This window comes from Trachurus japonicus, chromosome 24 (genome assembly GCF_045865225.1).
Source record: "Trachurus japonicus isolate A0001 chromosome 24, Traja_1.0".
Lineage (NCBI taxonomy): Eukaryota > Metazoa > Chordata > Actinopteri > Carangiformes > Carangidae > Trachurus > Trachurus japonicus.
This window is the reverse complement of record NC_140930.1, coordinates 24,093,644-24,118,263: the sequence shown is the minus strand read 5'-3', so window position 1 is coordinate 24,118,263 and position 24,620 is coordinate 24,093,644. Positions and strand designations below refer to the sequence as shown.

Below are 24,620 nucleotides of genomic sequence, written 5' to 3'. Positions count from 1 at the left end.
TACATCATTTCTGCTTTATTACACAATATCCTGTTAGCAGAGGCTGGAGAAATTACAGTCAAAGTTGATTACACAAAGCAACAGCGGTTATTAGAGGTATTTTCTGGCTGACAAGCTCATATATCATGAAATATTAAGCATATTTAATACAGCAAGGATTAATAGTGTTGTGGAAGCAGTGGCTTTTTGAATTTTCATTAATTCCAGTCAAATATCTGCTGTTTTCTCAGAATACAGTTTGCTGAACTGTTTTCTACAAACCCACATTTGACTCCAGGCCAGATGTTTGCTGAACTGTTTTCTACAAACCCACATTTGACTCCAGGCCAGATGAAACACTGAGCCCAACTTCACGACAACGTCATTACCCAAGATATTGAAAAGGTGGATAACTTGTTAACTTTGTGATTAGAACACTGTTTGGTTTTCAGGAGGCGGGGACAGTGAGTGACGGGTTGAATTAAATCCAGTTTGTATATCCAGTGTTGTCACTGCGTTACATCTCAGTGGCGCCAATATGTTTTGACAGTGCAACTTGTACAGCTAAGATGGAAACATCTGAACTGTTGCATTTACACAGATGGTGGTGGGATGTGTTGGGGTGGGGGTGTTGTGCACCTCGTCGTGGTGAGAGATCCTTATTTGGTGGGAAAGGACACTCTGGACGTCTGGGCTTGGTCCTTAGAGACAAACAAACTCACCGCACAGTTTGCCAGTTTTCTTCAGTGTGATTAGCATCTTTGTTATCCTCATCATCATCATCGCTGTACAGATGGTTAATTAAATTATTTTTAATGTTGCCATGGAAACAGATTTCATGCAATTTTAATGTTAAGCATACAACTCGAGCCTTTAAGTTAAATCAGACAAACTCACTTCCGGCCTTTTAGAAACCTAAAATACATAGAGGTGGGAACAAATCTGGTTATTATTAATCCTCAATGGTTATTATTTTTTATTATTTATTATCTGAGAATATATTATTTTTCCAAACTCACCCCCTTCCCCCCTTTTCCCCTGCTGTTAAACCGACCTGCCCTCCCTGCCCATGAACCAGTCTGCCATCCACTACTGCCCCTGCCTTCCCTCCCACCAGAAGCTGCCTTCGTCAACTCTTACTCTTAACATCTCCATGTTTTGCATATTCTATGCTATAAAATTGTTTCCTTGTCTGTAACAACATCTAGTGCACGTCTGTCCGTCCTGGTAAGGGATGCTCACCCTGAGGTTTCTCTAATTTTTCCCTGTTAAATGGGTTTCCTGGAGTTTTTCCTCAGTGGATGTGAGGGTCTGAGGGCAGAGGATGTTGTTATGATGCCATGTAAAGCCCTTTGAGACAAACAGTTTGTAAAAACGGGCTATACAAATAAAATTGCCTTGCCTTCCCTGAGCTGGGGTTGCACCTCTCTCTCAATGCAACGTACTATGAGAAAACATGAATGTGTACGCTCAGAGCGACTTTGCATTCGCCAAACTTATGTAATTTATTTAAGAACAATTATTGTTATATAGCAGGATAATTCACCTTTGCAGTCATTGCAGCCTAATTGTATCTGCTATTGTTGTGATGGATTGCAGTTTTCATAGAATGGATCTGGGTCCATAAAAGTCTGTGTGCTCCGTTGTGGCCTTGAGCTCTTTGCTGTTCCCTCCTTGTTCTTTGAGCTTGGTTTTGTCAGCTTACGACATGGAATCCTGCATTCTTCATTTAGACTTGTGTGATTGCCCCCCTCCTCTCTCTCTGTGTAGCCTATAAGATATATAAGACCTGATGGGCAAGCCACTCTGTCCTTAAAATGTTTCATGGAGCCATGCTGGATGCCTGACAAACACATCAGTGACAAGACAGAGCCCTGTAGTTTTCCTGGTTTGCAGCCTTTCTGTTAAGTGGTTGGTGCCCTGATGCCTAAACTGGGAACGACCCAGGGACCTGTCTGATGATTGTTGGATGTTAATCACTCTTTTAAAAGCAACATGAGGTGGATTCTCATTCATTTGTGAGAATAAGTTCTTGTCACATATGAGCAACATTTTCAGAAATTTTAATGAGGACACTTTGTGATGCTTTTCATAACGCTGAGACAAAAGTGTGTTAGAAGGCCAATTACAGAATAATAATAATAGCTAATAATAATAATAATGTTGTTTATCTGTGAATATGTGGCCCTACTGTTGTCCTTTAATAGGCCAAAGTTGTAGGCCTACAAGGAACATGGCGGAGCAATGCTAGCTATGTTAGCAGGTGTGATACTGTAAGGCCAGTGCTAATGTCATACAGTATGCTGCTAACAAGCTGAAGTGTGAGTCTATGTTTAATTAGCATTTAATTGTTATCAACTTTTCTATTTTCATTTAGTGTGCTAGTAATTGTTTGGCACTTAACAAGCTGACGCTAATGGAAGTTTAGCTTGTTTTTGTAATGGGACATTGAGAGTTTGACCAATCAACTGCCCTGAAAGAAAAACTAAGGGATCAACTGTTGTATCTCATCTTTGGGCGACAAGAACGTGACAAACGTTGCAGCGTTTGGCAGAACATTTCATCAAAACCACAAATGCCAACTTCATAGTGACAGAAGGGAGAAGGGAGTTCCCTGGGGAACATGGCAGTTCATTCAGCAGTTGTTGAGGAAGTCATGACCAAGGTGGAGCAGTTGTTAGACAGTCACATTGCTACACATTAAAACATAAAGAAGAAAAAGTGCTATCTATGCTCACTTAAGAGTTCTACTTCCTGTTTGAGAAGTCTGAAAAGTAAACTGTATTAAAAAAGAAAGAATTTAGAGCAAACTCTGCAGCCAAAGAAAACATCCAAAGTGTCAAATACAGTTTTCTGTTACAAGCTCTGCCATATTCAGATAGGCATGTTTATTCATGAGACAGATAGGATAGGAATTGACACATCATTTATTTACATAAAAATGTGCACATTCTGTTTCATTGAGCAGGGTTCTAAATCTGCTGTTCTAGTTCAGAAGCTGGGAAGATCTCTGGTGTGAGTGTGCAAAGTTGTTGTGAAACAGAGGCACATTCTTTGAAAAAGAAAAAGAAAAAATAGACTAATACTGAATCACATTATATCAAAAACATTCAACACTCAATCATAAGTATTCAGCAAAAAAAAACTTTTTTTAATAGCAAGATTTCATGTCTGTCACCTTGGGCTTAAAATAAAAACAATATTGCAAAGTCACAGAATAAAGCTACAATCTTAAACGAGTTAAGTTAGTCTGTGTGGTGTATCTCTGTACAGTCGTTTTACACCAAAGATATGCATGCAGAAAACTGTACATGGCAGTATGTCCATTCTACAATCGAAAAGCAAACACAACACTATCATCATTGAAAAAAAAAACATTTCAGAAACAGAATCCATGAAAGGTTGATTATTATGTCACCTATATAACACTTATTTTAAGTCTATAAAGAAACTCCAGCACCACTGCTACAGAAACACTTCAGGGAGAACATTGCTCATTTGTAAGGCATAAAATATCATCATCATCTCTCTCACACACACACAAAAACTATACAACATATACACAGTCAAAACAGAAAGTCATCAGTGTTGTCTTTAAAAAAATCCAAAATACAGCAGTACTCTGAAAAAGGCATTTGGCTAAGATAATGAATTCAATCAAAGAGATACATCAAAGTCAAATGAATGGGAGGGAGGGATATCACAGCATGATCTTTGTAGAGGCACACACACACTGTTTGGATTTCACTTTGAACGATTTTATCTCAACTTTTACCCACAAATGCTGTACTACATTTTCATAAAAGCTGTAATAATAAGAGTTTCTCCACGAGTAACTGAGCCGAGCATTGATTACCTTCAAATACACTTGCAGTAATTTTGATTTACTGCTTTGCATCAGTTTTTTTTGGCTCAAGCTACCTGGTTTGATTCTTTTCATTTAAGGCTGTTTGACTTTTGATACTCTTGGATATTTGTCAGGGAAATAAGCCAATAATACAAGCCAATGTGGTATCAAGGGAAAAGCCTTTTTTGGACACTTGTAACACAGGCAGTGTGTTAAATGTTACACTTTTATGAGTTTACAGTAGAACCTACATATCCTTCCATATAGTAATACTGAGTTCACACCACATACAGCTTAGTATTCCCCACTCACATTGCACACAAGTCACACATACAAACACCCACATACAGTAGATAATGTACACATTTTGGTTTTGTACTTTGAATCTTACGTTAATATTTCTACTGGAGTTGCTTATGGAAGCTGTTTACTCACAGTGACTCTTGTCTATAAGTGGAAATGTGCCAAAACTGGCTATTCAAGCACAACCCCCCCCCTCTCCCACCCCCAGTCACACCCTCTGTGATGTGACTGTAGCTGAGTCTTTCTGTTGTAATGTGACAGACAGGGTGCTGACTGAAATTCGCTAGTGAGGCCTGTAATGAGAGCTGATATTTTGAAACCTGCAATTTAGATACAACACGGATAATGTGAGATATTCTTTTGACACTGATTTACACATTCAAGAGGTACGACAGTTCAAATCTGATAATTATCGGGAAGGATGAGTCATTTTTACACACAGCCCTGACATTTCAGGATACCATGCAATGAGGGGCCCACTGTGAGATGTAGCAAAAATGATCCTGCTATTAAACACTGTGTTGTGCCAACACTCAAACTAATGGTAGGGTTGCTAACACCTTCATATAATCAAAATACTATAATTTAGACCGTATACACTGAATATGAAGTGCCAGAGACATGTATAATTTGATAACATATCTGTTCCACACTCGTTGTTTGAAGAACGGTTGATTCTGAACTTTTTATGAACCTTATAGTGCAAAACTGGCTGTTTACAAGGAAACCCTGTTTTCCTCACAATTTAGAGAAGACTGAATGTGATTAAGAATGAAAACCTCAAACCCATTTAAGTTATATAAACTGTACCTTACCTTTTCAGAGCAGCAAAATGTAGCTAATGCTAAAGTCAGTTTTTGAAACAGTAAAACTCACTGATGAACATCGAACACTGAAATGAACCGCTGTTCACAGGCAGTGGGAACTCAATCACTGTTTTATGCCCAAGGATAGGTAATTCATCACTGAGCTAAATACATCTGTTAGAGCAGCGTTGCTATGGATAGAATTTGTCTTTTTTATTTTATTTTTTTATTTTCTACAACTGGATTCTGGCAAAATTCTCAAACCGAAAAACTAAATGATCAAATCAGTGCCTGAATTATTTCTCGTCCTCATGCTAATCAATTGTTTTGTCTTCTTCATTAATTCCATCATTTCCTGGAGGCCAAATGTTAGTGACCTGCAGTTTCTACAGATTTGTGGTTTTAGTCAAATTGATCCAGTAAAAACAATCAAAAGACAGAATTTAAACATCAGGATCATTACATTAGGATCTCTCAACAACATACAAACACATTGTTTTTCTTATTCAGGTGATTTCTTGTCACTGTCTCCTGTTGTGTCTAAATGTTGTCAGTCACCAGCCAGCAATCAAATACTTGAACAAGGGGCAGTCTCTTGACTAAACCATTTTCATCTCGTCTTTGCCTCTCTCTGTTGTCAGCTACAGGTCAGCACAAAGGTAAAGGTCACCGCCAGGCGTCAGGAGTTAACGTGCTCCTGATCCATCAGGAAACACAAGAGCGACATCTCTCAGACATCTTGGGGAATCCCCTGGTCCCTACAGCCTGAGGAAGAGGAAGGTGAGGTGGAGACAAAGGGAGGGGGATGAAAAAGATCTTTGACCACTTGTAGAAATACTATAGCTGTTGAATCTGGCTTTTATGTCCAGAAATAAGAGGGTTTTAAAACACTGCAAGGAATTACAAAACATTTATTCTAAACTTTTGACAGTATTTGCCTTTTTTTATTTCATTTAGTTGAACAAAGTGAAAGCAGAGAGGCTTGTAACCACAACAGGAGCTACAGCTTAAAGATAAAGTATTGTCTGGACTGGCAGCCAACCTGAACTTCTCTAAAGTGCTAAACAGTACTGCTCTGACTTTGAGATCGATTAGAGACTCCATCAGAGATGCATAACAAACTTAATTTATTAATGAACTAACATTTCTTGAATCAGGAGAGTAACATTTCACAGTTTGTATTACCCATGGTGATCTGAGCTGATCTTTACTAGGAGCCGTCGTGCTATTTCAAGACATAGGCTACTGTAGGTCAATAGGTCCTGAACAGGAAGAACCTTCAATCTTTGCCTCCTATTTCTAGTAGAACCACAGAGGAATGTTTTGAAGTGTTTGCTATTTTGTTAGCATCTGCATCAGCATTGGCAGTTTCAAAATCTTCCAAAAGTAATATTTATTGAGAAAGAAAAAGCACTTTTCTTTAACTTAATTTTTTCAAAACAACTCTGTGTACATGAATAAAACTCCACAGGGCGTCTTTAAACAAATGGTGCCAGTTATTCTGGAAATTTCTTGCCAATTATCAGATACAGATTGCTCAGTGGTCATGATGCTTTCAACCATATTACATATTATACTCTTCATCACCAACTAACCAAACTCCAACCACTGACTGCTGTAAGACTGTGTGACACAAGCTCTTAGAGAAGTTAGTAAGCTAGTCAGTTTACCTTCGAGTTTTTTTTTTTTTCAAACAACTAATTTCAAGGTCAAGAATGAACTCTGATATTTTTTCTAAGCCAGTGTGAGTCCTTGAAGAGTTTGTGCATAACCATATGATATGGTTAAAATATTGTGAACCAATAAACGGGGCACTATTTCCAAACTCAAGAATGAACTTTGATGCTTGAACTCTTTGTGGACACTGAACATACCTTGTCATTTCTTTGTACGGCTCAGATGAGAGGTCGTGAGAAACTTCTGAATAAATGTTATTTCTAAGCCTGGGAAATGTGGTTATTTGTCTTGGCAGGCTCGATATCTGTGTTAATTTTAGTCAAGATGACATTCATCCTGTGATATGCTTCTATGTCATTCCACAGTTTTATCAACTCACTGGGAAACAGTTGATAGTGAGTGAAGTGAAAAGAAACACCTACCATCAGAGACTTTGGTTGATGAGGAAGAAGAGCAGAAGGAGGAGAGAGGAAACAAGACAGAGACAGTTAGTCATGGTTTATTTTCAAGTTTCCGTGCACTCCATGTATTTGTGAAGTTGAGTTAACACAAAACAACAAACTCTTGGAGCTTTCCACGTGAAAAAAAACAACAACCTCCGAACAAACGCTGTAACACAACCCCAGTGTGTTGGATCAATTGACGGTAAGAGATGGAGACAGGAAAAGAGGGAGACGGAGCCAGTATGAAGAACAAAAAGTGAAGAAGAAATTGAGGCAAAGCGGGAGACTGGGGGGTTGGGCCGAGAGTGGGAGGAATAATGTGAGAGAGAAAGAGAGGGAGCAAGATCAAATAGGAACAATCATTAGATAGAGAGAAAGGCAGGAGGAAGGCGATCAGTGGGAGGAAGATAATGCCATGATCATTAGATAGATGGAGAAAGAAAAGGAGGGGAGTTAGTAGAGATGAAGATATGGAAATAAAGAATACATTGATTATATGCAACACAAGCTTATTAGAGAGGAATAGAGAGACAGGAAGGGAAAGAGAAAATTGATAAATATGCCAAATTATCAGAGTGATTCATTGCGTGGACTCTGGAGGAGGAAAGATGGAATATCTTAATGGGAGCCTGAAGCCCAAAGACATGGATTATGGTGATGAGTAGTTAAGTAATAATTAATCTTAGCATGAAGGAGTGTGCATGACTTCAGTATGTTGATCTGACCCTCGGTTCTACCAGGGAAATCATTTTCATATTCAATATAGATATTCAATACGGCTAGCTGTGAGCGCTAACAGAAACTATAGATCTCAGCAGCAACAGTTGAATTGACGTGTGGCCAGAGGCCTGAGAGAGAGCAGTGAACAAAAACACACCGGGGGGGCCGCTCACTCCCACACAATTACTGTACCTCACACACAGGCGCAACACTCACACACAAACTCTTGCAGGCATGTGCATGTACGGATGCACACGCAGGCAGCAATTACCTCAAATACACATCCACATACACACAGACAGATACAACGGCTGCCTCGGTGCAGCGAGAGAGTAGTGACTCTGTGTGTGTGTTGGCACTTGGTTATACATCAGTGCACACTACTTTATTTCTCTCTTAAATCAGATGCTTCTGAAAATATAAGCCCCTCGAAACCAATCTGTGCCACGGCTGCCAATTACCTCACACTGAACACAAGGCGACTGGCAATACTCCACGTTTTTGTTATTATCAACAAGCCTGGGAAGTGAAAAGAGCTTCTATAATAAGTTAGTCTGTCAGTGCCTCCCAAATTCAACAGAAGGTCTGTGGCACCTGAGATTTAATTATCTCATATGGTTTCCTAAAAAAAGGAAAAACTGATCAAACAGGAGTAATTGCATTTGTAGAGTCTTTTTTCAGCTGCACCAAAGAGTCAACCATGTATGGGTGTAAGACTTGTGGCACAGTGTGACTCACTGGTATGTTTTGCAATTTGTCCACACACCTGAATATGAAGCAGATGCTTCAGATACACTGTTTTTTCCCCCCGAGAAGTCTGGAAATTAGGGTCTGAAAAAAGTATCAAATTTTGACATTTCAAATGTGTATGAACCCTGGTCTTACTAAATGCTGTAGCCTGCCATCTTTAGTAGCACTTTTGACTGTAACTTATAGGCTAAAGGTCTACAACAGAGAAATAATAATGTTTGATCTCAACACCTGAAAAATAGATATTTTTGTTAGACAAGTGTTTTACTTCTGTTTTCACACAGTCAAAATGTTGTGAATTGTTTGGATGGAGTTCAGATGCTCTCCTCCTGCATGGTACATGTGACACGGACAAAAGATAGAGGAGTGAGATAAAAGGTGAAGAGAAGAGAGAAGGATAAACACACAGAGAGCCACTGACTTGCGAGGATGACCATGTCCATTCCCCAGAAGATGCTCATGATCCATCCCACCATGATAACGGCCGTCAGGATCTGGATCAGAGCTGCTGCCACGTTGAGCCAGAACACGCAGCACACGCCTCGCTGGGAGATGAGCTCGCTGCGAGCGCCACATAGCACCGTGAACGCTGAGATGAAGGTTCCTGTGGGACAAACCCAGAGAGACATCTTGTTACAGTTCAAAGTTGTTGTTTTTGCATCGGCACATTTGTCTCCATGATGTGTTTAGCTAAAAATGATTGAATGAAAAGACTTTAAAGGAGATCTCCACTTTGCTTCACTTCCACTGACATATACCAGACAAAGACTGCAGACTTTCCAATTAAATAAACTAGAAGAGACGTGTGCTGTCGACTGTGGAAATGAAACAGTGCAGCTAATTCACAGTAGCGCTTACTTATCCCATACACACTCCCCATGACTGCTTGCTAACAAGTTGATGCAGGTCTTTTTTTTTATTAGCATATTAACTTGGCAGCATTTGCTTAATAGTATGAATGAAGTGCATTTAGTGAGGGAATGTGATAAGTAATGCATCTGTACCAAGTAGATTTCAAATCAGGGGATAAGCACAGTTGTAAAACTTTGTGGTCCTGTGAAGATTTATCCATTAGGTCCTCCATCTTAAATGGATAGTTCAACATTTTGGCAAATTTGCCTATTGCCATAATCCCTAGGAGTAGTAAGGTTCATTACCTTTTATTGTCGGTGCAAGATGTTTTTAGATTGGTGGAGCAGAGACGAGAGCTGGTGAGCTAACATAATTATACATGATTATTTCATAGCGTGGTGAATGTGCAGGTCAGAACTTGTGACCTCCACAACAATGTTTCGGAGTTGTTGGATTGTGTATTTGATGAGTTTGACGAGGGAAACCTAGAAATCCCATTAGCCTCCGTTAGCTGAGCAGCTTGTGTCTCTGCCTCGCCGATCCAAAAACAGCTTGCACTGACAATTAAAGGCAATGAACTTAGCCCTAAGACTATAGGGATTATGGCAAAAGGTGAATTTGCCAAAATGTTGAACTATTGTTTTGAATGACTATACTAAAACTGTAAACATTCATTTTGTAGCCTAGTAGGATCATTATACAGTCCTGTGGACATGTGTAGACTGAAAACACTCAATAGAGTCTTATCTCACTCTGGCCACTCTGGAGTAAGTGAGTCAGTATTAAAGAGGCCACTCTTGGTGAGTATCTGGCTGCAATGAGCTACGCCTTGGAAAGGAGTAGAGGGAAAAGCAAGAGGGATGCTCACTTCCACTGCTACGAAGCTGAAACAGGATTATCTCTGTGCACAATCCTTGTCTGCCCGGATGAAATCCAATATCACCTCTCATCCTGTTATTTGGAGACCTGCAACTTCCCAGAACCTGTTCATTGTACAGTCCATCCACTGTGTGTGTGTGTGTGTGTGTGTGTGCGAGTGTCAAACAGAGGCAAGTGTAAACCAGTGCACACAAATCAGATTATTTCATCACAGAATGTTTCCATAACAACATCCCCTCAGGGAAAGGACACACACATACACACACACACTGTGTATATAAACTATGATTTTACAAAGTGTGTGTCTCAGGTCTACCTCTTACTATCAGTTCCATATTTATATTTGCCTAGCTAGCTGTCATTGTAACTTCCTACAGTGTTCTTATTTATTTTTATGAATGACCTACAATTTTTATTTTGAATTATAACAGTTCTAGAAATACTGACTTCCTCAATGTCCTGTCCCCACTCAAATGCAAGTGGGTCCAACCAAAACAGAAAGTGTTTTTCTCATAACACAGAACAGTTCATTTGGGAGAAATATTATCACGCAAGAGCAAAATTCTTACATGGAAATGAGTGGCATCACATTTCAGAGAATTACTGTAATTACGTAATAATGGACATTTTTGCATCTTAAGACTCTTCAATCTTATATGACAATGAAGATGCTTCTGATTTCATCCTGCATAATTTATCCACTGGACATAGGATTTGTTCAGTTACACATGTTTTTAATTCTTAACATGAGACACAGCGGTTTACTGTAAATCCACACCATTTTATTTTTCACTATTTTATTTCCTTAGTATCCATGAAATGTCACTGAGTGTGAAATATCTTTTGTAAAATTTTCTGAATGTGAGCTTTTTTTCTTACTGTTTGATTCATTGAGGTTAAGAAATGTTTTAATTTATACAAAACCGACCTTTTGAAATTATTCAGAGAATCATCTAATGCTCAGACTCTCTCTTTGCAGGCTTTTGTGCACCTTTTCATAAATCCTCAAGAGGATGCTGTGAAAACTGAAGGCAACACAAGAAATGCCTGGTGGGCGTTGTGCATCATGGCCTTGGCCCTTCTCTTTCTGCAAGATCCTTTTCTTGTCACGTTGGAGGAATTTAAATAACAGTGCAAGCCAAGCAGGTTGGGGGAGGAATGAACCAGAACGGCCAGACTGCCAGCTGCATTGCTTTTCTTGGGAGCAAGGAAAGGCTAAAGTATGTAGAAGTTATCACTTTTTCTCTCTCAGCCTGTTGCTCTGTTTTCCTCTACAGTATATTCACTTCCCTGTCTCTTTCTAATTAGTTACAATTAGCAGGCAACTTGAGGACTCAAAGCACCGCCATAACGACTTTCTACAAACACAGACATACCAGATATGCTCGGTGTGTCCCATAATGCCTGTCAAATCTGAATGAACACCATAATATTTACTTTCACATGGCCTACACTGGCCTTATCTGGAATGGTTTCCAGAAGGCACAATCCCAGAATAGTAAGCAGCCGCAGAAAAGAAGAAGAAAAAAAAAAACTACCACCAGATACGTGGAGAAAGACAAATTAGATATTTTCTTTTTCTTTCAGGCTTTAAACTGATGCTCATTTCAAACCTCTTGCAGAAAGAGCAGCAGTGGGATAAGATGAGCCTCCACCCAGAGCTGGTCTGGTCTGGTCTGATCAGACCATCTCTGCTGAGAGAAATGTTCAGGTCGCAGAGGCCACGCCCACCAGCATCTGCTCTGGCTGCTGGTGGAGCTGCCCACCTCCACACATGAGCCATGACTGACAGCAAGCTGGTGGCCGGTTGGTTATAATACATCATCCGTCTGAGTTTCTGGCATGAAAACAGGATCTATACAGTCTGGTGGTGTCTCCCAGCTGGTCACATAATCAACATGTACATTAGAGCTGCTGCAAGTAACGGTTATATTCATAATGATTAATCTGGTTACTTGGTGAGAGGGAATGGAGGCCAAACTGGCTTCTTCAAATTGCTTGTTTTTCTGACCCACCGTCCAAAAAACACACACACAACTACAGCTATTCAAGAAATGTGGCAAATGTTTACAACGTTGAGAAAGTTAAGCCAAGGAAATCTTTTTTTCTTTATGAATCCCTTAAATGGCAATATCCATATCTGATCATTTGGCTGATTCAGTGCAGCAGAAACAAACTGCAAACACTGACATCATTATTGACATGTATTATTAGCTCAGTTGTCATGGCCAGTATGTTAGCAAACAGTTTATAAACATGTGAAGTTGTGTTTCCTGCCACTTGACTCTAGCTATGTTTACATGACCTTTCCTTAGCTGCTAAATGCTTCACTATATTCACCACCCACTTACTAATTCTAGGTCTTTGCCTTTTGGTGCTCGGCAGATATCTAGTCTACAAAACCTTTTTGGCCGAAGATGGCTTTTATCTGTGGCCAAACTAACATGCAGAATGAAAACACTAAGGCTGCGGGTCATCAAACCAAATCAATGAACTGAATGATGCTGAAGCCCTTTAGAGAGCTGAGGGGAACTGCAGCATTGGGTGATAATTCTCTGTGCTTTCATAACCAAGAATCACATGTTTATATATTTTTTAAAAATCATTAAGATCAAATGTACTGTTCGATTTATTTTTGCTATTACTTGCAGCCTGGGCATCAGATTTCTGTGCTTTTATTGTCTCTTTGTCTGGTGAACAGCAGAACATGCAATCTTTCAATAGTGTAAGAGTCATTCTACACCACTGGCAACATCATAACTGATATACGGTAATTGATTCCATAGTTTGCAGCAGCTGACCTCCTGCTGCCTTTCAAGCTACTCTAACTGCTTCTAACTAAAAGGCCAATGATCAAGGGATTAGCTTTCTGTGGATGGATGTGTGGAGATGATTGCTGAACCTATATATATATGTGTGTGTGTGTGTGTGTGTGTGTGTGTGTGTGTGTGTGCTCAACTGTGGTGATAAGAAGTTAATACATCTTTTATAAATCTTTAAGCCCCTTCTCTTACTGATTCCTTGACGTGAGAAGCTTTTGGATCCTCTGGATGTTGCATATGGGGGATTCAACTGTGTGTGCACATATGTGTGTGTATGTGTGTGTTTGCCTATGTGTCTTTGCCTAGATATTACCAAGACTAATGACTATAATTACACAGAGAACTCTACAGCACCCACTGGCAGTGTGGGAGGTTAATGATGGAGTGTAAGCATGTCAAAGACAGATAGAGAAGAGGAGAAACGGGAGAGATAAAGAGAAGAAAAAAGACAGAGGAAAGAAGAGGAGAAAGAAGGGGAACAATTTAAGGAGGAGCACAGGTGTGATTTTAAAGAAATCCCAAACCATGTTACTGAATATGATTCAATCTATTTCATACACTGTGCACTGAAAAAGGCAGATTTTCTGAGCATCACTCTGTTTTTGCCCAGAACATGAGATATACAGACTTCCTCTGACTGAGTCGGCTGCTCAAGAGCCAAGAAAAATAATTTACCAATACATGTCTTCTCACTACTCAGCACACTGATATTTAACTGCATGGTGCCTGATCAGTTAATCAGAAAAAGATTCATTTATATACAGGTCAAACATACTGTATGGCCAATCTCTGTGATTAAAACTTCCTATTAGCCTTCATGTACAAAAACAACATCAGGAGCCTTGGCAAATGTTACAGAACAGACATATTAGAGCATCCTGGCATCACACAGGAATGCTTGTGCATGATTAGCTACATCCCTCTGAAACATTTGTCAGCAGCAGCAGTTTAATAAACATAATGTTCTTCTTTTGCCATTTATCGGTCTGACAAGCATTCACTCAAATTCTAAGTGTCATTATTCAGTGTAGTATGTGAGTGATGGTTACCAGAGTACCATAAAACAAGTGTAAGTAAGAGTCATGCTTTTTCCAAATCCATCAAACCCTAAAACCAACCACTGAACATGTTTCATACTGTTACATGTCTATGAACCCTCAACTAAACCAACTCTAAATGCTCTGACATGCAGCTCAACCATTGGTAAGTTAATTAGGAGGACAAACAAAAATGTCCTTCTTTTAGACTAGAGCTACTGCCTAATCTCATAATGATGGAAGTCCCAAAGCTCTCTCTCTCTCTCTCTCTCTCTCTCTCGTGCGCACGTGCACACACACACACACACACACACACACACACACACACACACACACACACACACACACACACACACACACACACACACACACACACACACATACATCCAGGGGCAGAATGTCAACATGACCCGGTGCACTGATGCAGTGTCTCAAATATCTTTACCATCAATCACATACACGTACACGTGCACGCGCGCGCACACACACACAAACACACATGACCTCTCCCTCCCACACACTCACACTGAGGGCAGAATCATATATTCAGTTGAGCTCTGTGTGAAACTCTCTCCCTTTCCATTCCTCTTATGGCAAAGATCACCTCACAGCTCGTGAGCTAGTTTCCTTCACAATGACTATGTGTAATTATTTACAGGGCGACAGCTCATGAATCAGTTCACACTGCTCTGACTAACAGCTTCTGTGGTCCTCACCAATTGATTTTTTACTCACTCTTCATTGCAGGGACAATCTACGGCTCTGGCAACATAATGTCAGTCAGGATTAATGTGCAGTTAACAACAAGCGCACCCAAGAGAGGGAGTTTGTCACTTTGAATTTCCCAACTTGATGTAGAGCTCTGGATATGGAAACGGTTCAGTTAGGAAAGCATCTCAACTTGAGTATCACCAGTCAACATTTGTTTATTTAAATCATAATCTTTTCCTAACGCCATGCTAATTTTCAGCCAAGACCTATGTGTCCATGGTAACAGTGGTTAATGTGCTGACCAGTTGAAGTAGGCCTACCATATTTGTGGTTTTCTAATTACGGTAACTTTTATAAACGTAATTCAAGTTTAGGACAGAAGAACACATGCTGTATTGTTCAAAAGCCTAAAATGAATATTCAAGTTTTATTATTATTTTTTAAATCAATGCTCCAAAATACGTCAGACCAGTTAAAGCTATAGTGAGTAACTTCTGTTGACCCCCAGAAGAATTCTCCGTAATAACAAGAACACTAACGGCGCTTCCAGTAGGTCTGGCAGTGTAGGCTGCGCTCAAACAAACATACACCAATGCAGGATGTTGTGTTTTTTGTACAGCTGCTATAGCTACTTCACAGAGGATTTACTGCAGGACCAACGGTTGTCAACAGTGACAGAACGCACAGTGCACATACTGATGTGCACATCTAAACAATCAACAATCAGAATACAAGTCACAAGGGTAGAGCTCCAAACCAAAAGGTAGTTGGTACACAGCATGGCGCTAGCAGGTGAAGGATAATCATATGCTGCAGCTGAATGTGGCTGAAGCTGCTGTGACACAGATCTGAGTGCAGCCTCCGGCCGGCGGGGAGGATCACCTGCTGTTGGTGAATGTGGCTGTGGCTAAGGCTGCGGTCACAAATATTCCTGTAATTCCACACTTTGGCTTCGCATGGAGTCACCAAAGGGTCGTCTCTCTACAGTCATTAGCTCTATGTGTGGTGAGCAGTGAGTGGAAACTACCACGATGTTCCGCCACCATGATTAACGATGTTCACAGCCAGGCCACCTCACCATACAGTAGCTTACTAGCTAGTGAGTCAAGGAATGGATACTCTACTGCTAATGGAGTTAACTGGTTGGCTTATGTTCAGGAGCAGGGCCATCCCTCAACCACCTCTAGTCACCAGTCAAGCCTACTGTGGAGTACCTCAAGGGAGCTGCCTTGGTCCTTTATTATTCAGTATTTTCACAAATGATTTACCGTATGTATTAGAGAAGGCTAACACAGTTATGTATGCGGATGACGCAACCATATATACATCAGCATCTACTAATAATGTATTAGAAACTATTATGAATAAGGAACTAGAAAGTGTGGCTGAATGGGTTAAAGAAAACAAGCTGGTCCTGAACATATCTAAAACCAAGTGCATGATTGTAGGCTCAAATCATAATATTGATAGAAATCCTGTATTAAATATTAAAATCAAAGATATCACTATAGACCAGGTACATGAGACCAAATTGCTGGGAGTGACAGTTGACAACAAATTATCGTGGAAAAAACACATTAATAATATGATTGCAAAGATGGGTAGAGGTATATCAATTCTAAGAAGACATGCAACTTTTATAAATATAAACATCTTGAAAACAGCAATCCAATCGATAATATTATCACATCTCGACTATTGCCCAGCAGTTTGGTCAAATGCCACTGGAGACATGTTAAATAAACTACAATGTATACAGAATAGAGCTGCCCGCACAATACTTAAGTGTGACTACAGGACAAGGATAATTTCTATGCACAAGAAACTTAACTGGTTACTGGTCAAAGACAGACTATTGTACTCACCACTGTTTGTTGTTATTAGAAATATATCTGTCCTAAAAACACCTGTTATCTTGTTTAAAAACCTCGCTTTTAGTGCAGAGAGTCATAAATATATCACCAGACATGCAGCTGTAGGAAACTTTACATTACCTAAAGCAAGATCTAACGCCATCAAGCGTACGGTGTTGTATAGAGGTATGAAAGAATGGAATTCACTGCCGAAAAATATCAAACTCACCACGAACACAAAGAAATTCAAAATATTAATAAAACAGCATTTATCAAAGTAAGACAACATGGTATATTTATATATGGAGTATATTTCGATGGATATAGGATATGTGTTATTATAATGTATATTCGGTAGAATGAATGTATATACAAGTATGATGTGTGATGTGTAATGATGTATACATATATGATATGTAGAAATGTGGGTAATCGGATTAGTATGTGAACAATTAATATAACGAAGAATGAATGAAGCACAGTTAAGAAATGTAAACACTTATTCTGTTTTTGTTTTGTTAGGTTAAGCATATCGCTCACTTGTTTTTTTTGTTTTAAATTTTTATAATGTTTATGTTTTGTGTTTTCAACTGTATATTTGATACTGTTGGACCCCAGGAAGAATAGCTGTGGCGTTGCTGCAGCTAATGGGGATCTTAATAAACAAATAAACAAATAAACTGTACATATACCTCTGTTTGCCTCGATCCATCCTCCCCTTCTTCCCTTTATCCAGGCAGCTTCTAACCGGGAGCATACCCCCGGGTCCTATGTTCCACTATGGGGGAACATAGGACCCTCTTTTTGAAAATGGGTCCTATGTTCCTCATTTTTACCAAAAAGGGTCCCCGGTTGCAATACATACTGGGGAACATAGGACCCTATTGCATGTTCCCCGGGTCCTTTTGGGGAAAAGCGTTCCCCGGTTTGGACACAGAGGGGAACATAGGACCCTATTGGGGAAAAGCGGGGAACATTTTTTAGAAAAAAGGTTCTATGTTCCCCGGTCCCATACAAAGTGGGGAACATAGGACCCGGGGAACATAGGGATGATCCCCTTCTAACCACATCCCTCTATCCAATCATCCCTACCTCCATCCCTCCATCCTTCCCTCACTTCCCTCATCCCTCTATTCAAACCAGCGCTCTGATGGCAATGACTTGAAATATCAAACAAAGAGAACTCTGGACTAGTTTGAATAGCCAAAATACAGAAGTTATCATGACGTGAACCGTATGTTGCGGTAAAAAAAAAAAAAGACTGTTGATTCGGTGGATACTCGGCTTTACAGGCGGGGGCCTCACGGTATGCGGGGGCCCCCTGCCTCGCGGGGGCTGCGGGGGTATACGCTACGGCACAGATAACAACATCCTCTGACCTTAGACCCTCACATCCACTGAGGAAAAACTCCATAGAAAACCCCTTTAACAGGGAAAAATTGGAGAAACTTCAGGGTGAGCAACAGAAGAGGGATCCCTCACCCAGGACAGGCAGACGTGCAATAGATGTTGTACAGACAAGAAAACAGTTTATAACACAGAATGTGGGAGACACGAAAATGTTAACGTGTTAATGTGACTACCCATTTCTCCGACCATACATTTCTTTATTTTTGCGTCCATTAGTCCGACCTCTCACTTCTCCGACTTAAGTAGCCCTAACCCTTAACCTTACCCTAAACCTAACCTTAACACTGTAGAATGGGTAGTCGGAGAAATGAGCCGTCGGACTTTTGGGCAGTCAGACTGACGTATGCTCCCCGCTTGAGAGCCAGGTTTATATGAGAACATGAACACAGCAGTTCTTCACATTATGTTGAGTAGCTTTCCACAGCCTGATCTGACTGAACGTTTGCTGCTGCCATGAGTGGCACTGTTAGCTTGTGTAGATTAGCATGTAGCCTATACCTCCTCCCTTGACCCACTCAGGTGATCTGTTACCACCAGTGGCATGCACAGACTTTTTGAAGGGCAGGGGCGAAAAGAAAAAAAAGGGCAAATACAGCACATCCTAACCAATGAAGAGGGCACTTTAGCACGCATTTTGGCTCATAAAAAAGTTATGCACCACAGCTCTAAACAAGAATGTGAATAAATTAAAGATACAAAATTGCGTAATATTCGGCAGCGAAGCTAAGAAAAATCGACCTCACGCACACAAAATATTATGTTGCATTTTTCGCTGCATAACATTTGAACATAACATAACTCTTGACGAAAACCATGGGTTTGAAAAATAAAAATAAAAACCTGATTCGTGAATATTGCACGAAAAAAACGCCCCCAATGTGTTAACAGTTCAGTATAGGTCAGTGGGATAATGTGTTAACAGCAATGTTTTTTAAAATTTGTTTTCTTTCATCATGTGCAAATACAGTAGCATTTGTTCTGTTTTAACATAGTCTCCTCGTCCTCTCGTCTCTCTGCTGTGGTTGTAGGGTCCTGGGTCCATGGGTTGGAACCATTGACTGTATCATGCAACTTTCCTATCAGGAACAAGTTTAGAAGGAAAAAGATCACTGAAGGAAGTTTTTATCATTTATCTTTGCAATAGTCTTATTTATAGTTTCAAACCCCATGTCATGTTATTGGGGTTATAAAAAGATACTTTTCATATCGGTGATCATCATGTTTTAGCTCTTCGCCACAGCGACAAGGTTTGTTGTAACAACAACAACAACAACAACAACAACAACAACAACAACAACAACAACAACAACAACAACAACAACAACAACAACACACAGACTGACACAAAGACACACAAATATACTATTACTGTAGGGCAGCCTGAATCAAGTCCTCACTTCCTACTGCTGGTTTGCATGCTAACTTCAGTTGGTGCTTGAGAAGAGTTACCATGGTATCACACTCCACCACTGGAAACAGCTCTGGGATGAGTAGGGGAGAGTGGGGTAAGATGAGATGCAGGAAATTGAGAAAAATTGAGCATGTGACCAAATATTTAGGAGGAAGGCATCATTTCATGGAGTCTGGGAAGGTAAGGACCACATGGGTAGAGTGGTTTAACGTTTGGATGCAGTGTAATCACAGAACCTCATGAGTTGGTGGCTCAGCCGGAGGTCCCAGCAGTTTGGAAGGAGGGGGGTGGCTAACTGACCCCTGCTCCTATATGCTCAACCATACATGGGCTAAGTTGAGCCACGAGACCCCTTTTTTTGGACATATTTTCAAAACAGAATGTTCTGTTTGTTTGTGGTGATGTACAACGTCCTGAAATACGCAGATATGTTAGTTAGCAACACAACTATGTCTTGATGTAGTGATCCTGAATATGAAAAGTGACTCATCTTACCCCACTCTCCCCTAAAGGAATGACATAAAATGCTGAACTCTCGACCTCTTTTCTTGCCTGTCAAGTCAAAAGCTAAAGCTAAGTTCTGCTTAGCAAAACGACAAACAGATTGAATAAGTAGCCTAGTTATTTTAAGCCAAACCAAGATGAAATGCTAACCTGAAGTCATTTTGGAACGTAAACCAAACCTCAACTTAACATTTGAGGATGAGAACATAGTTTTATTTCACAATAAAAGGCAAAGTTGCCCTGTGGATGATGACTGGAGTCAAATCATGTACTTTGAATATACTACACAAAGGAACAAAAGATAAATTCTCCACAATTTGAAATGTGAATAATATATTACACACACTGTCATCTTCAGAAAATGTTTTGAAAGCCTAGTATTTCCATTTTAATGAGTTTTTATGTTTTACGGATGCAGTCACTGTTGCTCTGCACATGTTGCATAAAGCAATACCGAGGAACCAGGTGCGATCTGTTGTGCTATAAAAGTGTCCAACATTATTTGTCACCGAGCACATACTCTTTGTCTGTGTGCAGGTTTGTGTGTGTGTGTTTATTCATACACCTGCGTGTCTGCATGTCTGCAGGATATGTTGTTGTGCTCTGACAAGAGCCAGAGCCATATCCCACCGTATCCCGCATGCATTGTGTTCATTTCAGTCAGTGTTGTCATGGCAACTGGCCGCAGCTATTCAATGAAATGTCAAGGCATTCAGACAATTTACACACACACACTCGGATGAGCAATTATGCTTTTCATACATGTTTGGGGCAATATTAGACGGGGAAACATTTCAGCCAAAAGGAGGGAAGTAACTAGGTGTTTTGGGTCTTTGTGTTTGCTGACCCAGGCTTATTGCACAGCTCTTTGTGGCATTTACAAAAGCAGTTAAAAATTCAACATTTATTGTGAAATGTTGCAGCAAATAAAAGGGATGAATGTGTGTGGAGGTTAGAGAAAGAAAAAAGGTTGAATCAGAGAATTTGTAAATCTCCTTCAACAGTGAAAGCTAAAAGAGAAAGCACACAAAAAGAGAGAGAGAGTCAAGGGACAAAGCGAAGAAAAGAGGATACACAATCACACTTAAATAAACACTCTCACACACACACACACACACACACACACACACACACACACACACACACACACACACACACACACACACAGACAGACTCCCTGGAGAGTAATGAATGACAGATCAGAGTCGAAGGACATAGAGGACACGTTATGGGTTATTTGGCGATGGACTGGGTGTCAGTGATTGCTATGGAGACGTGAACCTCACTTGTGAGTTTGTTGTTGCAGTTTTCTGCACGACACAATCAACACGTCATGAACGGCTACATGTTCTTGTTCTGTGTGTTTGTGTTTGTATCGAGTACCAGTGTGAATAAGATCTGGAAACAGTGAACAGAGAGTCTTAAGATACCAGATGTTACATAATCTTACTATAGACACATGCACACGCATCCAGCCAGGAGGAAAAACAAACAGTAGGACAGATGGAGGAGACATCCTAAAAATAGATCATGATTTGAATCTGCATGTGAATCTACAATAAAATACACACAGTGACCCTCAGATGGATTTTTATAACTAAGTCCTTACATTATTAGGGTTTACACATGGAGCACTGAGCACACAGTGAGCACACAGTGAACCAGAGCCATTTGAACTCATCACGCTGCTCCAATAACACAATAAGTCAAATAGCACTGAATCTTGTAGGGGTGTTTATAGTTGTGCGCTGTGTCCAAGAGTCATGGCAATTCATTTTAAAATGTTGTGACTCAAAGCTAGGAGTGTAACTTCTTTCACAGTGGTATTAATTTGAGTTTTATGCAATCATAGAATTCAGTTCATGTCTGAATGGCTACATGGCTACATACAAGTGTATCTGGATGCTGTTGTGATCTTGTGCATTTGTAGAGATATCTTCTTAAATCAACCTGTTTCTTTGTGGATGATCTCGTTGTAAACTGCCAATAACTCATCCTAGAAAGCTGCTATCAGAAACAAAAATAAGATTCTTAGGTATCATTTCACAGGCTAAACAGGCAGAAAACAGTTTTGGCTGAAACGTTCCAACGTTTGTCATTATTAAAACACTGTTGAGTTCCCTGATATTGCATCGGTGCCCTGGACAATAAACTACAAGTTGCCAAGTTTACAACATCAAACAACAATGTCAGGTTTTCCACCTATAATAATGAGCCTACCCACAGCGATGATGTCTCTGCCTGCTGTGATAATGCTGCCGCCCATTATCATGACACCTGCGAGAGGTGTTTATTCCCAAAGTGATGACATTTCTACCTGCTGTGGTGGCATCCAGACACCGCATTTACTGTGCATTAACACCTGCCAGACTGAGGCCACACGTTATTTACAGCCCGATGCTCTCATCTTAACACTAAAGGGTATCTCACTATCTCTCACTATCACCCCTTGTTTCACACATGGAGCCACACACAGACACACACAGAGGCAGATTCACAGTGTCCTCTGCATGAAATGTTACCAGTTTTCTCAAGGATGAGTTAAAAAAAAAAACTGCTTTTAGCAGCCTAAGCTTTTTCTTTTTTCTTTTTACCATACTAATTTTAACTTCTCAGTCATAAACTTTCCACTTTTCATTCCTCTATGTTTTTTTTCTTCTTGTTTGTTAACCTTGTTGTTTGCTGGTTTGCCTGCTTGCACCATGTCTATAAACTCCTCACGTCCATGTGGGTATTCAAGTTTCATCATGACCACTCAGTGTCTCATTTCACTGTTTCAGCGTTGCATGTTTACTTTCTCTCACAGTTGCAGTCTTTGATTTTTACTTGGTTACCGGTACTTTGCAAACTTATTTTTCTTTCTTTTTACACAGAGGAGCGGACATAAAGACTGAGAAGTTACAGGGGACAGATGGTCCCTCTCTCATGCAAACAGGATGAATTCTACACATGGAGAGAAGAAGAAAGCCTGATTGTCAACTTACCGAGTCCAGGTATGAAGGTGTTCAGAAACAGACAGATAACAGCCAGAGGGAAAGGCATTGTGGGTATCGCAGCCCGCAGAGGTCCCTTTTTCTCCCTGACCTCTACTATCACTCCTCCGCCAGCTGTAGGGGCCCCGGCCATAGCTTTGGCCCCTAGATTGTCCCCTGTCTTAACACGTCCCTGCTCTGTTCCTCCTGCTTTCTGTGCCATCCCTCTGTTCTGTGAATAAAGACTAAAACTAGCTGCTGATGAATGAGGCTGCAATCCTCCCTCTGGGTTTAGACTGTTAGTGACTCAGCTCAAGGCAAATAGTAATTGATTGTATTGATTGAGAATTCAGTAAAACATTAGCCTCACCAGTCACATTTACTAATAAATAACAACATAGGCAAGTTGTTTAACAGCAGTTTCAGTCTGTTGTTAAATGGTAAAAAAACAAAAAAAACAATCAAAGAACAATCAGAAATCTATTCTGGAGGAGTTTTCCAAAAGTCAATTTTTTTTAAAAGGATTATTCAAGTAAATCTCAGTCCACACTAGGGAGCTGTTGTCCTCTAAATTCCTCTGGAGAAGTCACCTCATACTTAAAGCTGTCAGAGTCCCAGCAAGAAAGAGTGTGAAGACTTTTCTCATCCAGACTGTTGACTTGTCCTTATTCTGTCCCTTCCAGTGACCACACTGGCTCCTCAGATGTCACTGGGGTCGGACATTTGATTCTAACATCCTCTTCAGAGATGCTGCATCAGTTCCTCCTTAAAGTTGTCTTTGGAAAAATCCTCAAAAGTGTGCAGCACTTTCTTTCTTTCTTTCTTTCTTTCTTTCTTTCTTTCTTTCTTTCTTTCTTTCTTTCTTTCTTTCTTTCTTTCTTTCTTTCTTTCTTTCCCTCTCTCTCACTCTCCGTAAAATCACAGTCAACCCACACACCTCTCCAAGACAGACGAGAAACTACAGCCCCCCTTTTTCTACTAGGTCCTCTCTCGCTCTCTCTTTCTGTCTCTCCCCCTCCATGTGCTCCCCATCCTCTCCCTGAATTTAAAGGAACAGTGCGCCAATCTAATCTTACAGCTCAATGAGATCATATTCAACAAGCTATGATTCGGTGCATCAGTCAAAGCTAATGCACTGACTGACTAAATGCATTAAAGTCTCATTAACAATAGTGAGTAGGACGAACATATAAACTTAATGCTAATAGGTTATAATGCTGTCTGTGCACATTCATTTCAACTCTTTCATGCAATTAGAAGAGATTTACAGTAAGTTCACAGCTGAGAAGAGATACAGAGGAACAGATTTAAAAAAAAAAATGGGAAGGAGAGAGTGGTTAATGGAAGCTGGGACAAAGTGAATGAGGGATGAAAGAGGATAAAGGGTGTAGTGGAGGGAGGGCTGGATGATGATGATGGTGGTGGTGGGTAGGGGGTTGACAAAATGACTGGACAGTCAGTGTCAATATCTCAGTAATTATTCATGCAACTCCCTAAAGATCAGACATACCCCTCCTCTCCTCCTCTACTATCCTCCTTTTCTTCTTTACCTCCTCTTGAAGTGTTTAAACACAAGCCACAGTGAAAACCCTAAATTATTCTCAGCCTTTGTGCGCTCTCTCTCTCTCTCTCTCTCTCTCTCTC

At 40.2% G+C, this 24,620-nt stretch overlaps 1 protein-coding gene across 1 annotated transcript; it reads right to left on the bottom strand.

Annotated features, from left to right (window-relative positions):
- Window positions 1-2,748: 2,748 nt before the first annotated feature.
- stum (stum, mechanosensory transduction mediator homolog) lies at window positions 2,749-23,378 on the bottom strand. The gene is made up of 3 exons (XM_085771012.1): window positions 22,989-23,378; window positions 8,931-9,129; window positions 2,749-5,693 (listed from the first exon to the last, which is right to left on the bottom strand). Exons 1-3 carry the CDS (start codon window positions 23,197-23,199, stop codon window positions 5,666-5,668), a joined length of 438 nt encoding a protein of 145 aa, XP_085627138.1. The 5' UTR covers window positions 23,200-23,378; the 3' UTR covers window positions 2,749-5,665.
- Window positions 23,379-24,620: the final 1,242 nt, after the last annotated feature.

Bases quoted from the DNA above. Each gene is read 5' to 3' on its own strand.
- stum (XM_085771012.1), bottom strand. From the start codon at position 23,199: ATGGCACAGAAAGCAGGAGGAACAGAGCAGGGACGTGTTAAGACAGGG. The intron at 9,130-22,988 runs GTAAGTTGACAA...TTTGTCCCACAG, and splicing joins CACCTTCATACCTGGACTCG to GAACCTTCATCTCAGCGTTC. The intron at 5,694-8,930 runs GTGTTTATCCTT...CTCAGGCTGTAG, and splicing joins GCAAGTCAGTGGCTCTCTGT to GGACCAGGGGATTCCCCAAG.